The sequence below is a fragment of the Phyllostomus hastatus genome, unplaced genomic scaffold, assembly GCF_019186645.2.
Source record: "Phyllostomus hastatus isolate PE091 unplaced genomic scaffold, TTU_PhHast_1.1 phas_scaffold_1066, whole genome shotgun sequence".
NCBI classification, from domain to species: domain Eukaryota; kingdom Metazoa; phylum Chordata; class Mammalia; order Chiroptera; family Phyllostomidae; genus Phyllostomus; species Phyllostomus hastatus.
The window spans coordinates 27,288,765-27,307,624 of NW_025334004.1; the positions used below are offsets into that span (position 1 = coordinate 27,288,765).

The 18,860-nt window shown below is 51.9% G+C and overlaps 1 protein-coding gene across 2 annotated transcripts in view; it reads right to left on the reverse strand.

Moving 5' to 3' along the window:
- The window catches only part of RGS10 (regulator of G protein signaling 10), a 33,486-nt gene extending 20,286 nt beyond the window's left edge, over positions 1-13,200 (reverse strand). The window contains exons 1-3 of one of the 2 annotated variants that reach the window (XM_045854382.1): positions 13,055-13,200; positions 1,555-1,673; positions 283-369 (exon numbers count right to left, since the gene is read on the reverse strand). In XM_045854382.1, the coding sequence (XP_045710338.1) occupies positions 283-369; positions 1,555-1,673; positions 13,055-13,103 (255 nt within the window). In that variant the 5' untranslated portion in view covers positions 13,104-13,200. Of the gene's footprint in view, positions 1-282; positions 370-1,554; positions 1,674-7,635; positions 7,746-13,054 lie in introns of those variants that run through there. The other variant, XM_045854383.1, reaches the window with a different exon arrangement.
- Positions 13,201-18,860: the final 5,660 nt, after the last annotated feature.

Here is an 18,860-nt window from a genome sequence, read left to right on the forward strand (position 1 = left end):
TCGTGCACGGTGACGAACTCTGAATGACGTACGTTGTCCTTTTTGCTTTAACTGTTTGTCCGTTTGCACGGCTCCATTTAAACATGGAGTAACACCCTCTGTTTAAAATTAGGCGTATTTGAGCAACACAGGGTACCTAACCTGGAGCTTAAATCTTCCCCCAAGTCCAAGTGGATCAGATTTCTCGAGGCAATTTCCAAATAGATTTGGAATGGCGGCTGTAAGCTTATAAGGAGAGAAAAGTAAATTGTGGAGAACATAATGATAAAGTGGAAGAAATACCTGTTTCTTATCTTGCGTTTTCTTAAAATCTTCACATGCTAGCCAAAATAAAACATTTTCTTCACTGAACTCCTTTTTTAAAAATTCCTATAAGTACAGAGAAGCAAAGTGTAAAACAGCAATCTGCTTTAAAAAACAAACAAATAAATAACGCATTTCCCCTCAGGGACCAGGGATGGGAGAGAATGCATTTCCCTTCAAGGATTTGAATTTGGCAAAATCCAAAACACTCTGAGCAGGAAAACTCTGCTCCCAAAAACCAAGCTCATATTTCATGTTAACGCCAGAATGCCACGTGCACCTGAACTCAATGGCTTTGACATTGCAGGGAAGAGTAAAAATGAAGTAAGTGTCCCCTCCCAGTTCTAAGCTGACAATAAATTACCAAAAAGTAAATTGCAGTGGAAGAAATATTAGTTCCTTCCAGACAGTGTTTAAACAAAGTACATTCCTCTAAAAGCAGGCCCATTTTTTTTTTAAACAAAACAAAAAAAAAACATAGACAGCATGTCCAGAACCATCCCGATGAGAGCTATTTTAAGTTGGAGGTGTATATTTTCCTCTTGTGGCGGATGTTGGGGGTCAGTGGCACAGAGCAGTGTCCCCAGCAGAGCTAGACAGAGCTCACAGTGGCCTAGTGCCCAGCAAGGGCAAGAGCCCGCCTGCCGCCCCCTCCCCGGGCACTAAAGGACCCACAGCCCGAGGGCTTGTCCCGGCCTGACCCTGGACTTGAGGCCAGACTCTGGGGGAGCTCAGGCAGACACAGGGCATTCTTCAAACTCACACGAGCGGCCTCTAACCAGCACCTGGGGCTGCAGCTGGCCGAAAAAGTTATTTCTAGGCAGCACCGCCACTCCCCCATCCATCAGCCTGCTCTTGAAGTTCAGCCTCACTTTGCCGGTTGTTGTCTAGCCTGTCTCACGCTGTTAATAATCCCAACACACAAGAGAACAAGATACACAGAAGACCCAGACCGCCCCTCCTGGGTATCACAGAGCTGACACTCTTTGTAGGTCCTGTCAATAAACACGGCATCTCTTCCCCAGAGCCCACGCCACCCCGCACCCAGCTATGTGACATCCGGAAACAGTCTGCACACCGCCCTGGGTGCTGGGCCCTGGCTACCGGGGAAAGCCTTTCCACCTTGGCCTCGACGGGGGAGACGTTCTTGTTCTCGAGCTGGGGCAGTGCTAAAAACTGGCCTGTGCTTCCCCCACACGCATCTGCCCTTCACGTGTCGCATCGATCCCGTCAACAAGGAAAAAGGCAAACCCGAAATCTTTTCACGCCTTCTGGGTCTTCGAGCAGATTCTCCAGAGAGGCCGCCCATTTGGCTGTGCTCTTGGGGTGCTGGTGGCCGCTGCTGGAACTCCCGTCACTGTCGTGGATGTCTGCAAAGCAAAGTCAGACTGTGGGGGTGGCCCAGAGACACACCTGCATGCAATGGTCGTCGTCATCACCACTGCATGCAATGGTCGTCGTCATCACCACTGCATGCAATGGTCGTCGTCATCGCCACTGCATGCAATGGTCTTTGTCATCACCACTGCCGCGGCTGACCAGTGTTACGTGAGGCACCCGAATCTGTTTTAGGTGCTGAGCCCAGTGAACCCATGCTCACCCTGACAACACACAACCTTATGAAGCGGGTGCTCCCTTCTCCCCCATTTTGCAGATGAGGAAAACTGAGGCTTGGAGCGATGAAAGGAGGTGTCATTTCCCGACACTCCCCTTACATCCTTTCCGCACCCCTGTGTCCACTAGCCAAGTGCGGGCAGCCTGCAAGTCTGACTCAAGCCCTCCTCCCAGGCTCCCTGGCTCAGCAGAGACCCCTTCCCCGCCGCACTTTCCGCACCGTCATATAGCGATCGTGCTGAGTCATGCCTATTTGCGCGGCTGACTCTTACTCGGCTGAAAGCTCCTGTCCACCCCATCCTGTATCTCCAGCACCTAGTTCCTCGCCTGGCACACTCATAAAAGTATGTGCCAGGGCCGGCACGAGGGTGGGGCAAGGGAGGCACTGACCACAGGCACAAAAGTGTGAGGGAGTGGCCAAAACACTCGGGTCTCAAGAGAAATGATATGTCCGTGCACTATTTTGAAAAATAAGAATTAGTGCAAAACATTCTATTATGAGCAAAAGACCAACATTTTAAATAAAGGCAGGATTATTATTATTATTATTATTATTATTATTATTATTATTGCCGATTGTTCCTCTTGCCCCAGGTGCCAGCGTGGCAGGGAGCCACACCGTCAGCTACGCGTGCAGCCCGAACGAATGCGTGGCCCCCCGTTCCTGCCCATGTGCGCCCTCTCTGACTGCAGACTCCGGAAAAGCCTCTGGACTAAAGGAGAGGGGACGGGGCACCGCTGGCGTGGAGGAGAGTGACAACACAAACAGGTCTCATTCTGCAGCAGGCGGCCCCTGCCTAAAGGCAAAGGAAAACCCGGACAGGTCACCGGGGATGGGCCCACCTTCCACACCCGGTGTGGCCGGTTCAGACGGTGTGACCGTGGGCCACAGTCTGCAGGTGAAATAAAGGCGACCCCCCGGGTCTCAGGTTGTCCAGAAGGTGTCCCTTCCTCTCTCCCCTTCCTGACCGTATGGCCTATCGCATGAGCTACCTTTATCGCTAATACTTTTTTCACCATTGCCTTTTTTTTTTTAAACTAGAGACACATTTCTATTTAAAAAAGAAGAAAGGTTTGAATGTAGGAGGAAATAAGCTTTTAAGTAAGAAATCAGCTAAATCGGGGATGGGGGTACGTTTTGTAAAGTATGTGATTGTAACACCACTACGCTGTACGCTTGAGACTAATACAGAATAATATGGGAAGTCACGTCTAATTGAAAAATAAAAACTAATAAAATAAAAGACATCAGCCAAGCAAATCATCTTAAAAGGACAAGTGAAAAAGCATTATATGTGTTAACTGCTGCAAATAACTAGGGGCCGCACAGCGTTAGGTGATCTGGGAAGAGAGTTGTATCCGAGTACGTTGGAATTCACAGTAACTCAGCTTGCGTGACCTCTCGTGTTCCGCTGGGAGGTCAACACATACTTCTCAAACAGCTGAGACCCCTTCTCCCAGCATCTGGGAAAACTACCTGGATTTGAGTCACCCTTGGGCTGACTCGGGCTAAGCGAAGCAGAAGCCAGACCCCAGGGGAAGGCTGTGTCCATACGCACTGGTGATGGAGCACGCCAGGGAATGATCTGGGGCAGCTCCATCCCTCTCATCGAGAGGCAAGCTCGCTCGAACACTTCACAAATGGATCTGATGCTTCTCCCAAGCGAACCTCCGGTCTGTGGACATTAAATTAGTCTTCCGCCCTCTCTCTCTCTCTCTCTGCAAATGCTAGCTACCATGGCATGCCTCTGAACATGGAGGTTCCTCCCAGCGAAGTGTGCATCGAATGAAGAGATCGTTCTTATAAGACATTGCTGCTGCAGGGTCCGTTCTCCCGAGCGTGTCACTGATTTACCCCGAGGACACAGTTTGACAGTTGACCCACTTCCCCAGCAGACCCTCCCTTGAGTAAATAAATGTGGAGACACAAGTTCGCTGTCCCAGGAACGGTCTTAGGCAGCTGCACGTCTCTCTGGCTGTGGCAGAACCTGGGTCCTCGGTTTTCGGCCTCGGCCTCCGTGGGTTCCAAAGCTCTTGATGTTCTTTTCAGTAATAAACCAGACCACACTGAGGTTTTCACTGACTCGCTGTCATGCAAATAAATACGTTCAGTGGGTTCCCATTCAGCCAAAGGGTGTTTAACCAGACCTCCTGGTTAACGAAGAGGTAAGAGGGCTGTCCCCAGACTCCAGGACTGCCACCCCCCCCACCCTCTATGTCACACTCTCATCCTTTGGCACGTTAGGTTTCCATGTCAGCTTTCATTCGCACAAAAAGTTTTAAAATCCAAAATCCTCCCTGGCTGGCGTAGCTCAGTGGATTGAGCACAGGCTGCGAACCAAAGCATCGCAGGTTTGATTCCCAGTCAGGGCACATGCCTGGGTTGCAGTCTACGGCCCCCAGCAACTGCACATTGATGTTTTTCTTTATCTCCCTCCCTCCCCTCTCTAAAAAGAAATAAATAAAATCTTTAAAAAATACTTCTAAAAAAAGAGTTTACATTAAAAAAATAATAATAAATAAAATTCAAAATCCACTCATCTAACCTAGTCAATTTATTTTCTATAGCCTGGGAAATAAAAGTCCAGAGGGTAAATGACTTATCCAAGGTGAGCCAGCTAAGGAACAGCTGGATAGAACCTCATTGTCTTTCCATTTTGATGAAGGCTTTTGGCTACGCTTTTTTCCCAGCATCCTTCTTGACTGGTATTAAGACAAGAGAGAGAGAAAGATAGACAGGTCTGGATAGGTTGCCGTTTGCAAACTCGGTCCACTTAACGGTGTCTCTCTTCTCCAAGCCCTTACCCCCACGTCCAAAGAGACTGAGCAGAGGCCCCCCCATGTGGCACTGCCCTAGGGATTGCCCCTTCACTCGGGGCATTTCCTGTCTCAGGGTCTGTCCCCTACTTAGCAGACAGCCACTATTTTCTGATGTACTGGGTTGGCCAAAAAGTTCGTTTCGGTTTTTTCTGTAAGATGGCTTTAGTAGCACTTAGTTGTCTTTAATTTCACTCAAAACAGCTTTGTTAGATTGTATTGTGACAGCTGTCATATCAGCATGCATTTTTAAAAAGCATCAGATTTGGTGATTTTTTGTGTAGCCATTTGAATATTGAAGATGGAAGATAATACACAACATTTTCAGCACACTACGCTTTATTATTTCAAGAAAGGTAAAAATGCAACTGGAATGCAAAAAAAAATATTTGTGCAGTGTATGGAGAGGTGCTGTGACTGGTCGAATGTGTCAAAAGTGGTTTGCGAAGTTTCGTGCTGGAGATTTCTCGCTGGACAACGCTCTATGGTTGGGTAGACCAGTGGAAGTTGATAGCGATCAAACTGAGACATTAATGGAGAACAGTCAGTGTTCTACCACATGGGAGATAGACGACATACTCAACATACACAAATCAATAAAGTGATTGGTGAAAACAAAAATGTGTTTTCTATTTTACGGAAAGAATCATATGCACTTTTTGGCCAACCCGATATGTAAGTAAGGGCTCCCCTAAGCCACCTCAGCTCACTTTAAATGTTCTAGTCAGTCCAATAATGTGCAGGAGAAAGAAATAACCTTTCTCCATAGCAAGCAGGTTTACTCTCTGGACTTAAGATTAAAGTAAAACCCACCTTCCAAATCCTGGCACTTGGGTGGTCTTCTTTCCTTCTTTCATTGATAAAGTTTTCATTTTGGATGGATTACACAAGAAGGTAGGTTGGGAAGGCACAGGTAGAAAAAAGTTACATATTTTTGTAAGAGCAGCTTTGAGAACTTCCAGCTAGTAAGAAGCTGTTGGTGATAACATTTGATTCCCTTTTGTCCAGCTCTGTTCACTTTTTATGGTTGTTTAGTGTAATTGTAAAACATGTTTGTAATGAAAAAAAAAATGGTTTTGTACCGCATGGGCTCTGGAAAGCACTTTAGATCTTCAGAGTTTTGCAGGCACAATCCTTATTTTTTAAATAAATTTACTTCAGATTAATCTGCCACTAGCTAATAATAAACACAAATTGTTTACAGTGTTCTGGGCGCTGCTCTGAGTTTTTTGCATAGGCCACCCCGCTCAGTTCTCACGCTGGCCCGCTGGTGTGGTTCACAGTATCCCCGCTTCACAGGTAAGAAAACTGAGGCACAGCAGTCTGCGAGGTCGCCCAGCCAGGAAATGGGAACCACGGCCAAGCGCACACAGTCCTGCTGCAGAGCGCATGCCCTTTACCCCGAGACCCTGCTGTCTTTTTCATTTCTGTTGTCTGTTGAACTTCACACTCCCAGAGGCCAGAACATGACGGCCTTGAAGAGACACTCACGCTGTGGGAGAAGACTGGGAGAAACTGGGTGAAAGTCCAACTCCATGCAAAAAAAAACTCCTCTAAGACTGCGCCAGAATCATCTAGCATGCAAACACATGTGTATACGCTTTCCATTTGCATCCGTGCGGCTCCGTGTGGTTTCTGGCGTCAGGAAGAGCCATTCTTTCAAAGCCGCGCAGCCTGCAGTTGCAGATGGCTGAGGCTGGCTGCCCGCAGCATATTGCGTCATGCATTATTTATAGGGGCTGTGATGTCATATCTCCCAGAGACCTTCCCCACACGCTAACTCCTTGGGCATGCATACTCAGGAGGCACCTGTAATTGACTGCGTACAATATGCGTTCCTGCTATTCGTCTGCAGCAAGGTCTGGGCAGTGCTCCTGATGGGCAGTCCCCTCAAGGCACATAACATGGTAGCAAAATCTCAATATCCAGCTTCCTCTACAGCAGAGTCCACTTCCACCCTCAAAGGGTCTGTCTCAAGTACCTCTAACACTGATAGTCTACTAAAGAAAATAACCCTGGCTGGAGTAGCTCAGTGGATTGAGTGCGGGCTGCGAACCAAAGTGTCGCAGGTTCAATTCCCAGTCAGGGTACGTGCCTGGGTTGCAGGCCATGACCCCCAGCAACTGCACATTGATGTTTCTCTCTCTCTCTCTTTCTCCCTCCCTTCCCTCTCTAAAAAATAAATAAATAAATCCTTTTTTAAAAAAGAAAAGAAACGTTCAAGCCCAGGAAAAGGCAAAAGTGTTAACCCTAACTTCTTGAGTGGTTTGGTACGCCAGGCCCGCCAGGCACCCCAGGCGCCCCATACACACCACACTGCTGGAGAACACTCGAGCACAGTGCACACCCTACAACACTCACTGCAAACCTCAGACCACCTGTACAGACCACGTCACACATACAACATGAAAAGAAAAAAGTCGCCCCAACTCAGAAGCAGCGAATCCGTTTGCTCGAACCCATGATCTGTGTAAGGCTCCCGAGAAACTGGGTCATGGAAACACTGTATCTTCTATCTAAATATCACTTAAATGTTTGTCAGCTCCAGTATCTAGCTTCTGAGAATAACCACCCTCAGGCACGCAACTCCCAGGGAGGGAAGGTTTGTGTGAACTGCAATTAGCAGAAAGTAATAAAAATATGAAAGTGTGAAAGTAGTCGTAGTAAGAGCGAGCACCAAAGAGCAGAGCAGGTGGTTGGCTGGGAGAGGAGCTGGCTCGGCTCGGAAACTGCGAGGCCTTTCACTCGGGGTCTGAGGCCGCTCGGGCTGTGACTCCAAAGGTCACCAGCGCACCTGGGTCTGTGCCCCACGCTCCCCCAGCTCCCACTCCACCCTGCCGGCGCCCTGGGGATGGACAAGCTGAGGACACCTGCCACAGGGGGGTGGGGGCCGTTCCTTACGTGCCATGCTCTGGGCTCCACGGGGGGCGTTCCGAGCGGCCCCGAGATCCACTGCCTTCTCAGAGACGCGTCGTGCGAGACAGGCCCCGGGGCTCTGGGGCTCCCCAGCACCCTTGGGTCCGAAGGAAAAATAACCCTCAACATCCTCTTTTGAGTGGACCAAACAACAGATGGCCACTGGTTTCTAGTTTCTACCAGAGGGAAGGAAATAAGAACGCCCGGCTGTTATTTGCAGCCTCCCTAGAATCTTCACTTTCTAAGCAAAGGCCCAGAGAACATAAGGCTACCCAGGAGCCCTCTCCCGGGGGTGAAAGTGAAGGCCTCATTGGCACGTTTTTCACTTTCCAGAAGCCCCCGTGCCTCCTCTGGGACCTCAGCTGTACGCATGCACGTTCCCTCACTCTCCTGGTCTGTGTCGCTCTCCCCTGAGCCTTACCTCGAGGCACATGGCTCTGTCCCTCCCATATGGGTCGCCTAGACGGTGCATGTGCTGAGCATGAGAGCTGTGTCTGTCTGACAGACTGGGGGGCAAGGCAGAGAGGGGAATGACAGCTATAAAAACAGCTGGCATTCACTGAGCGCTTACTAGATCCCATCCCAACTTCCCAACCACCCCTGGAAGGTGAGTGCACTGTAGGCCCATTTCACAGATGAGGAAACTGAGGCACGAAGCCGTGAAATCACTTGCTACAAAGGAGCAGGCAAGGAAGCAGACGAGTTGGGATTCAATCTGAGGTAGTCGGGCCGGAAGGGGCAAGAAATGAAAGGTGGGGCCCCTTTTCTCACAGAACTGAAAATTAATTGCGATGAGGCCAACAGTTCCCACAGGACCGGCCGTCTGTCCACATAGTGCCACAGGCAAGCATGGAGTTCTCTTTACCGGCCCACGAAGAGACAAGAATGAGAATAAGGAAATATTCACCAAGTGAGTTGTGTGGATAGAGGAAGACAGTCTGGGGTTTTGGTGGTTTGGTTTTCTGTTTTTCTAATACATAACTGTACTCACTTACATGGTGCAAAATTCAAGGGCTATGAAGAGGAGGACAGGCCTTCCTCTCCCCCTACCGTGTGAGAGGATGCCTGTGCGTCAGAACAGCCCTTCACATGTATCTTTCCGACTGTATCTTTCCGACTGTATCTTTCCTACTAGCTGGGGCCCTAACACATCCTTGCGTCCGGGCAATGGTAAAGATGGCTGGTGATGGTGGTGTTTGTTTGTAATGTCCTTTCTGGAGACAGGAGTTTAAAAAAAAAGGAAGAAGAAAGGGAGGCGGGGAGGCAGGAAGGAAAGAGAGAAGTCATCTTCTCCATCCTCATTCTCTAAATATATTTTCATGCGGTGACTAAATGGATACTGTGTGAGTCTGTGCGGCTCCAGACATGGGTCAGAGATCTGAGTTCTGGGTTCTGTCTGTCCCTTGTGAAAGGGGAGGCTCCGGCCCGGTCCCTGCCCCAGGTGGCCTCCGCAGCTGTCCAGGGAATTTGAAATGGACAGGCTGCGTTTCAGGGGCAGAGAGAGAGGGAGGCAGGGGGCCTGGAGGAGCAGGTTTGCTGGCGCAGGGAGCCCGGGTCTGGCCAGGGGACGGCCTCAGGAGCAAAGGCACAGAGGTGACGACGGTTTAGTCATCCAGGGGCAGAGTTGGGGTGAGAGGGGAACGGGGCTGGGCAGGCCAGATGACGGGGTCCCTGAGCACCCTGCACCGGACAGAGAAAAGCTGACCCATGCGCAGGGCCCTCAAGAAATGGGAACTTGCTTGGAAGGGAAATTTGTCCCAGGAAGTCTGCAAGGGACCGTTGCACTGCAGTGTCCACCTCCCGACAGCCCTTATCGAGGACCTGCTGCTGTTGCCTGCCGGGGCCCCCGAGGCCCCCACAGCCACCCCCCGGGGCAGCTGCCGGGGAGGCTATCTCGGGGAAGCAGAAGAAACTGGTGAGAGTAAATTTAGTATAAACAACCAGTTCCCAGAGCCCAGCGTCAGGGGGCTGAGGGGATTACTCAACCCCAGGGGGAAGTGACTCAGTTCACCCAGGAAATGGGCACCTGTCTAGGTTTCCTTAACCGTGGGGATCGGAGACAGCAGTTCAACTACAAAGGCAGTGAAAGTAAAGCACCATGAGGTTCTCCAGCCACCAGTCCGCAGGTCGCCCTCGGTGGTGCTCAGAGCTGGCACCGCGGACTCCGCCAGCTAGGCATGGATCGCACCCGAACTCAGTGACCCCCCTGGGCCCTGCCCGGCCTCTCTGTGACCCTGGTTTCCTCCCCGCTAAACGCCAAAGCCCCAGCCAGGGATGTTCTGCAGGGAAAGTTTCCCCAGGGGCCCATCCTGCTCTGCTGCTGGATTGTTAAAACAAAGACTTGAAATTGCTATGTCAACTGTCATCTTTAAATAAAAACTTAAGCCCAGCAATAAATCTGAAACGGGTCCCAAAAGTTTAGTGGGATAATGCAGAACAGGCCCGGGGGTGGGCCGAGGCCTGGCGGGCAGGTGGGGATTCCCTGGCGGGCCTTAGTCTGGCCCCAGGGCTGTGGCTTTGGCTTTGCTTTTGTGGTTACTAGCAACAGTGCAGGTGGTTGTGGGGGGCAGGGTGGGGGGCAGAACCCCTCAGTGGGACTTCACACTTCAGCGACGTGACCTCTCGCTCTCCAGCCCTGGTGCCCAGGATTAAATCAGTGAGTCTGGGGTGCGGCCTGGAAAGCTGCATTTTACCAGCTCCTCCCCCATCTCCCCCCACTTGGTTGGTGAACACATTTTGAGAAACCTCAGGAAGGAGGATAAGGGGCTGGGAACCCCAAACGCTCAGCTTAAAGACATAGTCTCCAACCAGAAAGGAGCAGGGGTGTCCAAACTTCTAGCATCTCTGGGCTACGCTGGAAGAAGAAGAGGTGTCTCCGGCCACACATTAAATACACTGAGACATGTAATCACGAAAATAAATCACAATGTGTTCAGTAAATTTATGGTTTGGTGTTGGGCCGCATTCCCAGCCATCCTGGGCTGCAGGTTGGACACCTCTGGGAGAGTAAAAAGCCGTGGGAGACAGGACCTCCTCGGCCGGGGCCAAACCAGGGGCCCTGCAGGGGTGGACCCTGCTTCATGGGGCCACTTTAAGAACATGAATTCAGAATCACCAAAAAGAGAGAAAATCCGTATAGGGTCCTGTGGGTCACTTGGCTGGCTTTGTGAGCAGTACCCGTGCTTTGGGGGCCCACACTCCCCCTTTCTCACTGGCTCCTTCTTTCTCCCCTGCTGGGTGAGGACCAACTGGCAGAACCTAATTTGTCCTTTTTTTGGGGGGGGGGGTTTAAACCTAAACATCATACAGAAATCTGGCCCTTGGACACCAGGCATCCAACACCAAATCACAACTGGTAACTACTGATCTTCCTGTCAGCGACCCAACAACATTTCATCAGCCTTAAAATGTGTTCCTGAGAGAGGAATATTCCACCAGTACCCCTAAAACTGCCCCCATCTTCCTGGGGTGCAACCTGCCAACAGGCACCAGTACCCTAAAAACCATGCCTGGACCCATAATTCGGTCCTTCTGTTGGAGACTTCAAACCCACAATGATCCACAGCAAGGAACAACCTGTGCACAGCAGCTCCATTGTAACAGGGACAGAGGGCGGGGGGGGGGGGAGGATAACAACTAACCATAAGTGAGCACTTATTGCGTGCCAGGCGTTGCACTAGGGGCTTCATCCATTGTACGTATTTAATCCTCCAACTCTGTGGAACTCACTTTATGGAGGGGGAACAGACACAGAGGCGTACTGGCAAACCAGCTCTCCCTAGGGAGACAGAAAAAAAGCTGGATGTTTAGCATTTGCCAATTTCCCTGGTATAAATATCCAGCGATAGCCAATTTCAAGCTAGCCATGCTTGAGCAACCAGCACCCAAATTTTCGATAATTTAGCAGTTGGCTCAGAGGTCGAGGAACTTGGCCCAGGTTGCTAAGTGATAGTGAGGCTGGGAAGCGGGAGTCTCACTCCAGGGTGTAGGCTCTGGCTACTGCTCCCCAGGTCTGAGATCATCCCCCAGCAGAGAAGAGCGAACATGAGCACCCACAAGGGACTGCTTTGACCCACAGCCCACAAGGCAATGTTTACATGACCATGAGCACTCAAACAAGCTCCTTACAATCGCCCGATGAAGTTCTCCTTTATTAGGGCTGTCCTAAATACTGACTGCCACGATTTGCATAACCTGATGGATGGGAAACCAGCTCCAATTAAGTGCTCTAAAAGGCGTAGCTACGATCATTCCATCTCGCAGAACCTTCTCTGCACACACACACACACACACACACACACACACACACACACACAGAGGTGCCCCAGCTCCTAAGTGGTGGAGATGGGATTGAGGGCCCAGCCAGTCTGGATGCGGGCCCATCCTCTTAAACGCAGTGTCCCCCATAAAAAGACATTCGGTGGAAAGAGGGTAGGGACTGACTGACATGTGCAGACTCTTACTGAAGCAGAAGGCACTCTGGAAGTGGGAGGCAGGGGAAAAAGCCTCTGAAGTCCAGGGTGAGGTATCCACTTCTGTGTGTGTGTTGGGTGGGGGCGGGGGGGGGGGCAAGTTACTAACAGGCCCTGGCTCCACTGCCTCCCTCTGTGAGGTGGTCAGGACGCTGTCTGTCTCACGGGGCTGTCCGAAGGGGGAACACAGACCTGGACCCACAGTAAGCGCTCCAAGGGGCGTAGCCTTTATTACGAACAAAAAGGTTGGCATCCAGGGCATGGTTTCATCTTCACCAGGTTTTCTGTCCTGTCAGGTTGCCCCAGATTGTAGCTCAGGGTGGTCCCGAGTGACAGCCAAGGCGATACCTTTGTAATGTCAGCGCTTCCCTGGCGCGAACTACAGAGGTGGCCCTCTCCACCCTGATGTCCACGCTCCCTCACGGCCCCCCTTCGAGGCGCGGTGGTGCAGGGCTGAAGGCGCCAAAGCCCGGATGCCCAGGCAGATAGATGCCCGGGGTCAAGCCGTGCCTCCTCCGGGCGCCGCACAGGCGTCCTGCGCTCCAACGCCTGCAGCGCAGAGAACTCCAGGACCCCGGGGACCCGCACGACGTTCTGCTTTGGAAGTCTAGAGCCCGTACTAAATGCAAAGTTTGGAGGTATTTTTGCATCTCCTTCTCTCCCAATCACTAAAAAGAAAACTGCTGCTGTTCCTCCTTTCGGCCAAAATTCCTCCCCCAGAAGCCTCTCGGGCTCCGCGCTCCCACGGCGGTTGGAACCACAGGAACGCTGGACCGCGCGGGGAGAAGTGGCGCGGGCGGCCGGGGTTCTGGTCCGGGCGGCATCGCCCAGCCGCGCCCGAGTCCAGGAGGGAGGGAAGGATGCCCCACGGCTCCTCGAGGCCCCGCGGGGCGCCCCGACCCCCCAGCCCGCGGGCCCCGGGAGCAGCTTACCGGACGGCGGTCGTTTCCTGCTCAGGCGGCTCACCGCGCGGTTAAACATCTCCGCGGGCGCCCGGGTTTGGGAGGTGGTGCAGCTAGGCGCGCGGCTGCTGAGCCGGAGGAGGGCGAGGAGGAGGACGCGGAGGAGAGGAGGAGCCGGCTCAGCACCGCCCCGGCGCGGCTGGCCCCCGCCCCGCCGCCCTTCTGACTTGACGCCGCGTGGCGCACTCCGTGCTCCTGCCCGCCCACCCGGAGAGGGCCTCGGGGTCCCGCCCCGGGGTGCCAGGGCGGGCCAGGGCGGAGCCCGGTGACTCTCCGAAACCTGGGACCCGGCCCTGCGCCTGGGATGAGTGCACTCGCCCTGAAAGAGCCCGCGCTACCGGGGATTTAGGAACCCAGAGGTTCGCGCGCCCCGAGTCCCTTCGCCGCTCCGGGACTGGCGGGAGATGCTGCCCCGGGCCCCGCCCGTCCGGCTCCCAACTCCAGTGTCTACCCTGGTGCCCTGCTCTCTCCCTGCAGCCGCGAGAAACGGGCACGATGCGGCGGGCGCACCGACAGGGGTGGACCCGGCCACCTGTACGACATTTGTGCCTAACTTTTTATCCGTTGTGCCCTTCTCCATGTGTTTTCTGGGGACCGGTGCTGCACAAATTCCCCGCGGGTGGCAGGCGGGGTCATCTCCAGGTTCACAGACTGGGAAGCCGAGGCCTCGTGGTTCTGCAAAACCCGGGTGTGATCCAGGGCTTTCGCTTCCTCGATTCTCCGCCCCCGCCCAGTATCCAGTATCCAGAGCTCTTGGGCCTGCCACCCGCCCCCGCCCCCCCGCGACTCCGTGGGCTCTGGGCCTTCCTACGGCAGCGAATGCCTGCGGGGTGTCTCCAGGGTCCGGGCCCCGCACGGTGCCCTCAAGCGGAGTGAGCCGAGACTCCACGGTGGGCACCCTCTCCCCGGCTGCGCGGCGTTCAAGCTGCAACTTGGGCGTCTTCTGCCCTTGGCCTTGAGGCTACAGTGGCGGACCTCCGGGGGACTTCCGTAGAAACTCCACGGGTTCCAGCGCAGAGCAATGCCTCTGCCCTGCACACAGGCTGGCAGAGGACAGTTCTCTAACTTTGGGGACACGTGGCACATCTTCCGGTCGGGACACTGCGCTCAGCGCTCGACTGCGCTCTGAATCTGATTTTTTTTTTCCCCTCTCCCGCCGCTAGTCACCTGCTCAGCGCCACGCGCCCCATTCTAATCTATTATCTCATTTCTTCTGCAAAACATCCCCCAAAGGGATATCATTAGCCCCATTTCCTTGAGCATTTGCTTTACGAAGAACTGCCTTTCTAGCGAGTCTTATTTTTCTCCTTGTGTATTGGGCTTTGTCTCTAAATTGGACTTTATTTTTAGCCGTGCTAATTGCTATTTTTCTAAACCGATCCCCAGTCGTTGGCCCCCCTCCACCCATCCTTTCGCAGTATTTTCACTAGTTGGCACTTTCTTTCATATCGTCTATTCTGAGCTTCCCGTTCGGCTAATTTCTCCACCCACCCTCTCCGTCCCAGTTCACCCCATCTCCGGCCCTGAGATTGCTTCTCATCTCTCTCCCCAGCCTTCCCCTCTCAAAGCCGTTCCCCTCCGAGTGTTTCTAAGCACTTTCCCCTCTGCTGCTGGGAGAGGCTTTCCTGGCCGTGGAGGTTACAGGTGTTTTCCACTGCAACTGGAGGAGACCGTGATGGCTAGGAACAGCGTTAGAACCCAGCTCCAAAGTTAGGGGTTTTTTTCCCTCCCTTTAAAACGTCTTAAATTAAACATTAAACACATCCAAAAACTTGCTAACATATGTGAAGTATAAAGCAGTCACAACATGAACCCTCTGTAAACCTACCACCCATCCATCTCCGGGGCTAAATCTGTACATAACGAGGAGAACAGACCGAACAGGGAAAGAAGCAGACCCCTGCGGGCCAGGTGGGAGGTCGGGGTCGTCTGGAGCAGAGAGACGGAGGGGTCTGGGACAGAGTGGTGCAGCGCGAGCGCACGGTGGGGTGGGCTCCAGGGATATTTAGCAGGAAACTTGGACTTGATGAACTGTCACTCACTAGTTGTGTGACCTAGATAAGACCTAATCTTTCCAGACTTCAGTTTCTGCATCTCTAAAGTAGGCTGGTGATGACTACAGTTATTTGGATTCCTAGCACCTAGCGCCAAGCTTGGTAGAAGATGACACCCCAAAATCATAGCGACTCTTAACACGGTACTGTGTAAGCTTCATAAATGCCAGCAGAATGAACAGTCTGGCACACTTGGGGCTGGAACCCTCGACTTCCTTCTAGGGAGGAAAACGGTAAATGATGGTGACTCTTTCAGAGCCGATGCCTCTACTTCCCAGGAAAAGCCTCAGCGCGGGCCTGGGTCGGATCGCGGCCCAGGCCAACCCGGGCCCGCCCAGGTTCCAGCAGGCCCCGCCCACGTCCCAGCGAGCCCCGCCCCCGAGCCGCGCACGCGCCCCGCCCCGCGCGCCGGCAGCCGAGCCCAGTGCTGCTGCAGGCTGCGAGGTTGCTTGAGCTTTGGGCAGGCGCGGGGTGGGGTGGGAGGCCGTTTCGGCCGGAGACTAGGGAAAGAGTGAGTGTTGGCGGGAGCCAGAAGCTCGATTTTGCATCCTGTGGGTGAACATAGAATGCAATATACAAATGATGTATTATAAAAGTGTATGACTGAAACCTATATAATTTTATTAACCAATCGCACCCCAATGAATTAAAAATGATAAAGAAATAGCAATAAAACCGGCTCCTGCTGTTGGCCCACGTGGGGGATCAAGCTGCCACCCCGCTGTGATGGAGTCCAGCGGTGATACCGCGGCTAAAGGCAGCAGGTTCCCCTGCTGCAAGAGGAGGACTGTTCAGCTCCGGGCCCATCCTGGACCCAGATGAGGTCCCCAACACGCATAAACAGACGGTCCTGAAATTGCTACAGTGTCTATTTTGTGCCTAAAGATCTAGGAGCCAGTTTTCGACGTGCCCTGCCCAGAAATGTAAAAGTACAGAGCCTCACTGTCCCTGAAACTTGCCATAAGAAAACGCACAAACGCACACACGCACACACAGAACACATGATTCAGTGCCACCTGTAGTTTGCATGTGGGCTGAAGTGCCTGCCATCCGAGCAGCATCACCCACGTTCAACCCTTCGCAAACACGGGCAGCCAATCTGGGCAAAAAGAGAGCAAGCCCTTGGGCCTTTTGGTTGGACAGCCCTTCATTCCGACCAGACAAGGAGCAGGAGACCAAGGTGTCTTCTGGTAAAGCAGAATTCCGGAGTGATTATTGACTTTCCAGTTTGATCATTTTTATTCTACTCAGAAACTTTAAGACATTGCTAAGCTGTAAATAATAGTATAGAGTCTCTTAAAATGTATTTTAGAGTTTCTTACAAAGAATAGTCTTGGAGGCAGGTGAGGTATAGTACGATAAGTAAACAAATTGTATTTATTTGAGTCAAGCGATCTGGGTACCAATCCAGGCCATATAGCAGACCAACTGTGTGTCCCTAAACACAGTCTCACGGGATTGGACAAGGAAAGGTCACCACCTACACTGCAAGGGTGTGGCATTCAGTGGCAGTAAACAAGGGAGCATCTGGTCTACGTGGGCGCACAAAAATTCCAGTCTGAATTGTTCCCCCTACAACGTTGTTTCAACAAATAACAAACTCTAGCCCATATGTAGTAAAAAAGTGACATTTTAAAAAGAAGCTGTAGAAAGTTGGCAGGGTTTGTAACAGTGACGCAATTGACAAGCTGAGTGAAGAGAGGAAAGTAAATTGTTACTTCTCTGGAAGCTCAGAGAGGCAGATGCGTAAAATGTGCATCTGGCAACACGTGTAAGAGCCTTCGAACTGTTTACACTCATTTGGACCAGTGAATAATTCTGTAGCTGGTGATTTATGCCAAAGAAAGAATAAGAGAAGCAAAGATTTAGGTGCAGAGTTGAACATCATAACACTTCTTTTATCAGAGCTATTTATGGTAGCTATAAATGACCACTAATGGATGACTAAGTTACAGTGGTATACCCCTGTGATGGAATACTGAACAGTTGGAAGAACTGCATAAAGAATGTTTGGTCCTGGCTGGCGTAGTTCAATGGATTGAGCACAGGCTATGAACCAAAGCATCATAGGTTCAATTCCCAGTCAGGGCACATGCCTGGGTTGCAGGCCATGGCCCCCAGCAACCGCACATTGATGTTTCTCTCTCTCTCTCTTTCTCCCTCCCTTCCCTTTCTAAAAATAAATAAATAAAATCTTTTTAAAAAAGGAAGGTGGGTATGTCTAAAAAAAAAGAATATTTGGTGATGTAGGGACATGCTTACGATGAAACTTTCACTGAAAAAAAAATCAGAATACAAATACAGAGAAAATGTTCCCTCAGGGAGGGGAGAAAATATAGTGGATTTAGTTCCTGAAAACTATGCCAAAATGTTACTTGTACAGAACATTTTATAGTGCTTCGCTTTGTAGTGCTTCACAGATTTTCTTTTTCAAACAAACCGAAGACAAGACACTTGCTCCACCAGCAGAAAGGTTAGGATGCACTTTATTGGCAGTGGTCTGGAACTGAACCCTCAGCGTCTCCTCGGAGATGCGCCTGTCCTTTTATCTCCAGACGAGGGGACGATGGGTGAGTTTAATTTCCATTACTGTATTTTCCTGTTGGGCAAAATTCCGGCAGTCTATATGCTTTTTAAACCAAGAGAGGGGGAATCAGCAGTTGGAAACTGGTCAAAATCTCTGCTGGGTTTAATCTATAAATATTGAAGCCCAGGTTTTTACAACATCAGTTCTGCTGGGTTGTTTTTTTTTTTTTTTAGAGGTTTATTTAGAACGTTACAGAGGTAGTAAAAAGGGGCCGTAGAAGAGGTGGGCTGACGAGACTGGTTCCAGAGGCAAAGGAAGGGCCGGTGGACCGCAGGAGAGAGAAAGGCAAAGGTAACACGCCTGGTGGGAAGCGGAGGGGGAAGGGCGAGGCGCGGGCGTGCTTGGGAGAGGGGGAGCGGGCCCAGTTTTGCTTCCTTTAAACTCCTAACTTCCCACGGAAGGAGCTCGCAGTCTTGACCGTCTTTCCCATCTTTGATCTTCCTTTCATCTCACGTCACACTTTCATGCCCTATCACAGCTGAAGGGACCTTGGGAGGTCAGCATGCCGCACCGCAGACCGGAAACAGAGGCCCCGACAGCTTCAACTGCCACGGACATGGGTCTGGGTCCCCCGGGGCCGTGGGCCAGGCCCGTGGTCCTCCCGGCACAGCGCTCTGCCTTGTGCCCCGCTACACGGTGGAGATGCCCCCGAAAAGGAAGACCTCCGTGCACTGTTACGTTTCATTGGGATTCCTGCTCAGGAGGCAGATTCGTTACGTCCGCATGCAGTCGTGTTCACATTTATCCCATCTCAAGACAACAATGTCGCCCTGTTTCAGCGCAGCACTTTTCAGCAAAGTGCCTCAAAGGGGCTGTCTGCACCCACCGCCTCCCACTCCCCTCCTCCTACTCTCCCAATGCTCGCTGGCCAGCGCCCCCCGCCCCGCCCCGCCCCCGTTCAAAGGGTTCAAAGACTCTTACACATGTTGCCAGATGCACATTTTAGGCATCTGCCTCTCTGAGCTTCCAGAGAAGTAACAATTTACTTTCTTCTCTTCACTCAGCTCGTCAATTGCATCGCTGTTACAAACCCTGCCAACTTTCTACAGCTTCTTTTTTAAAATGTCACCCCACTGAACCGCTCTTGCGAGTTCACAGTGCCTGGCCTGGGGTGGTCGGCTCTGGCCCCATCTCA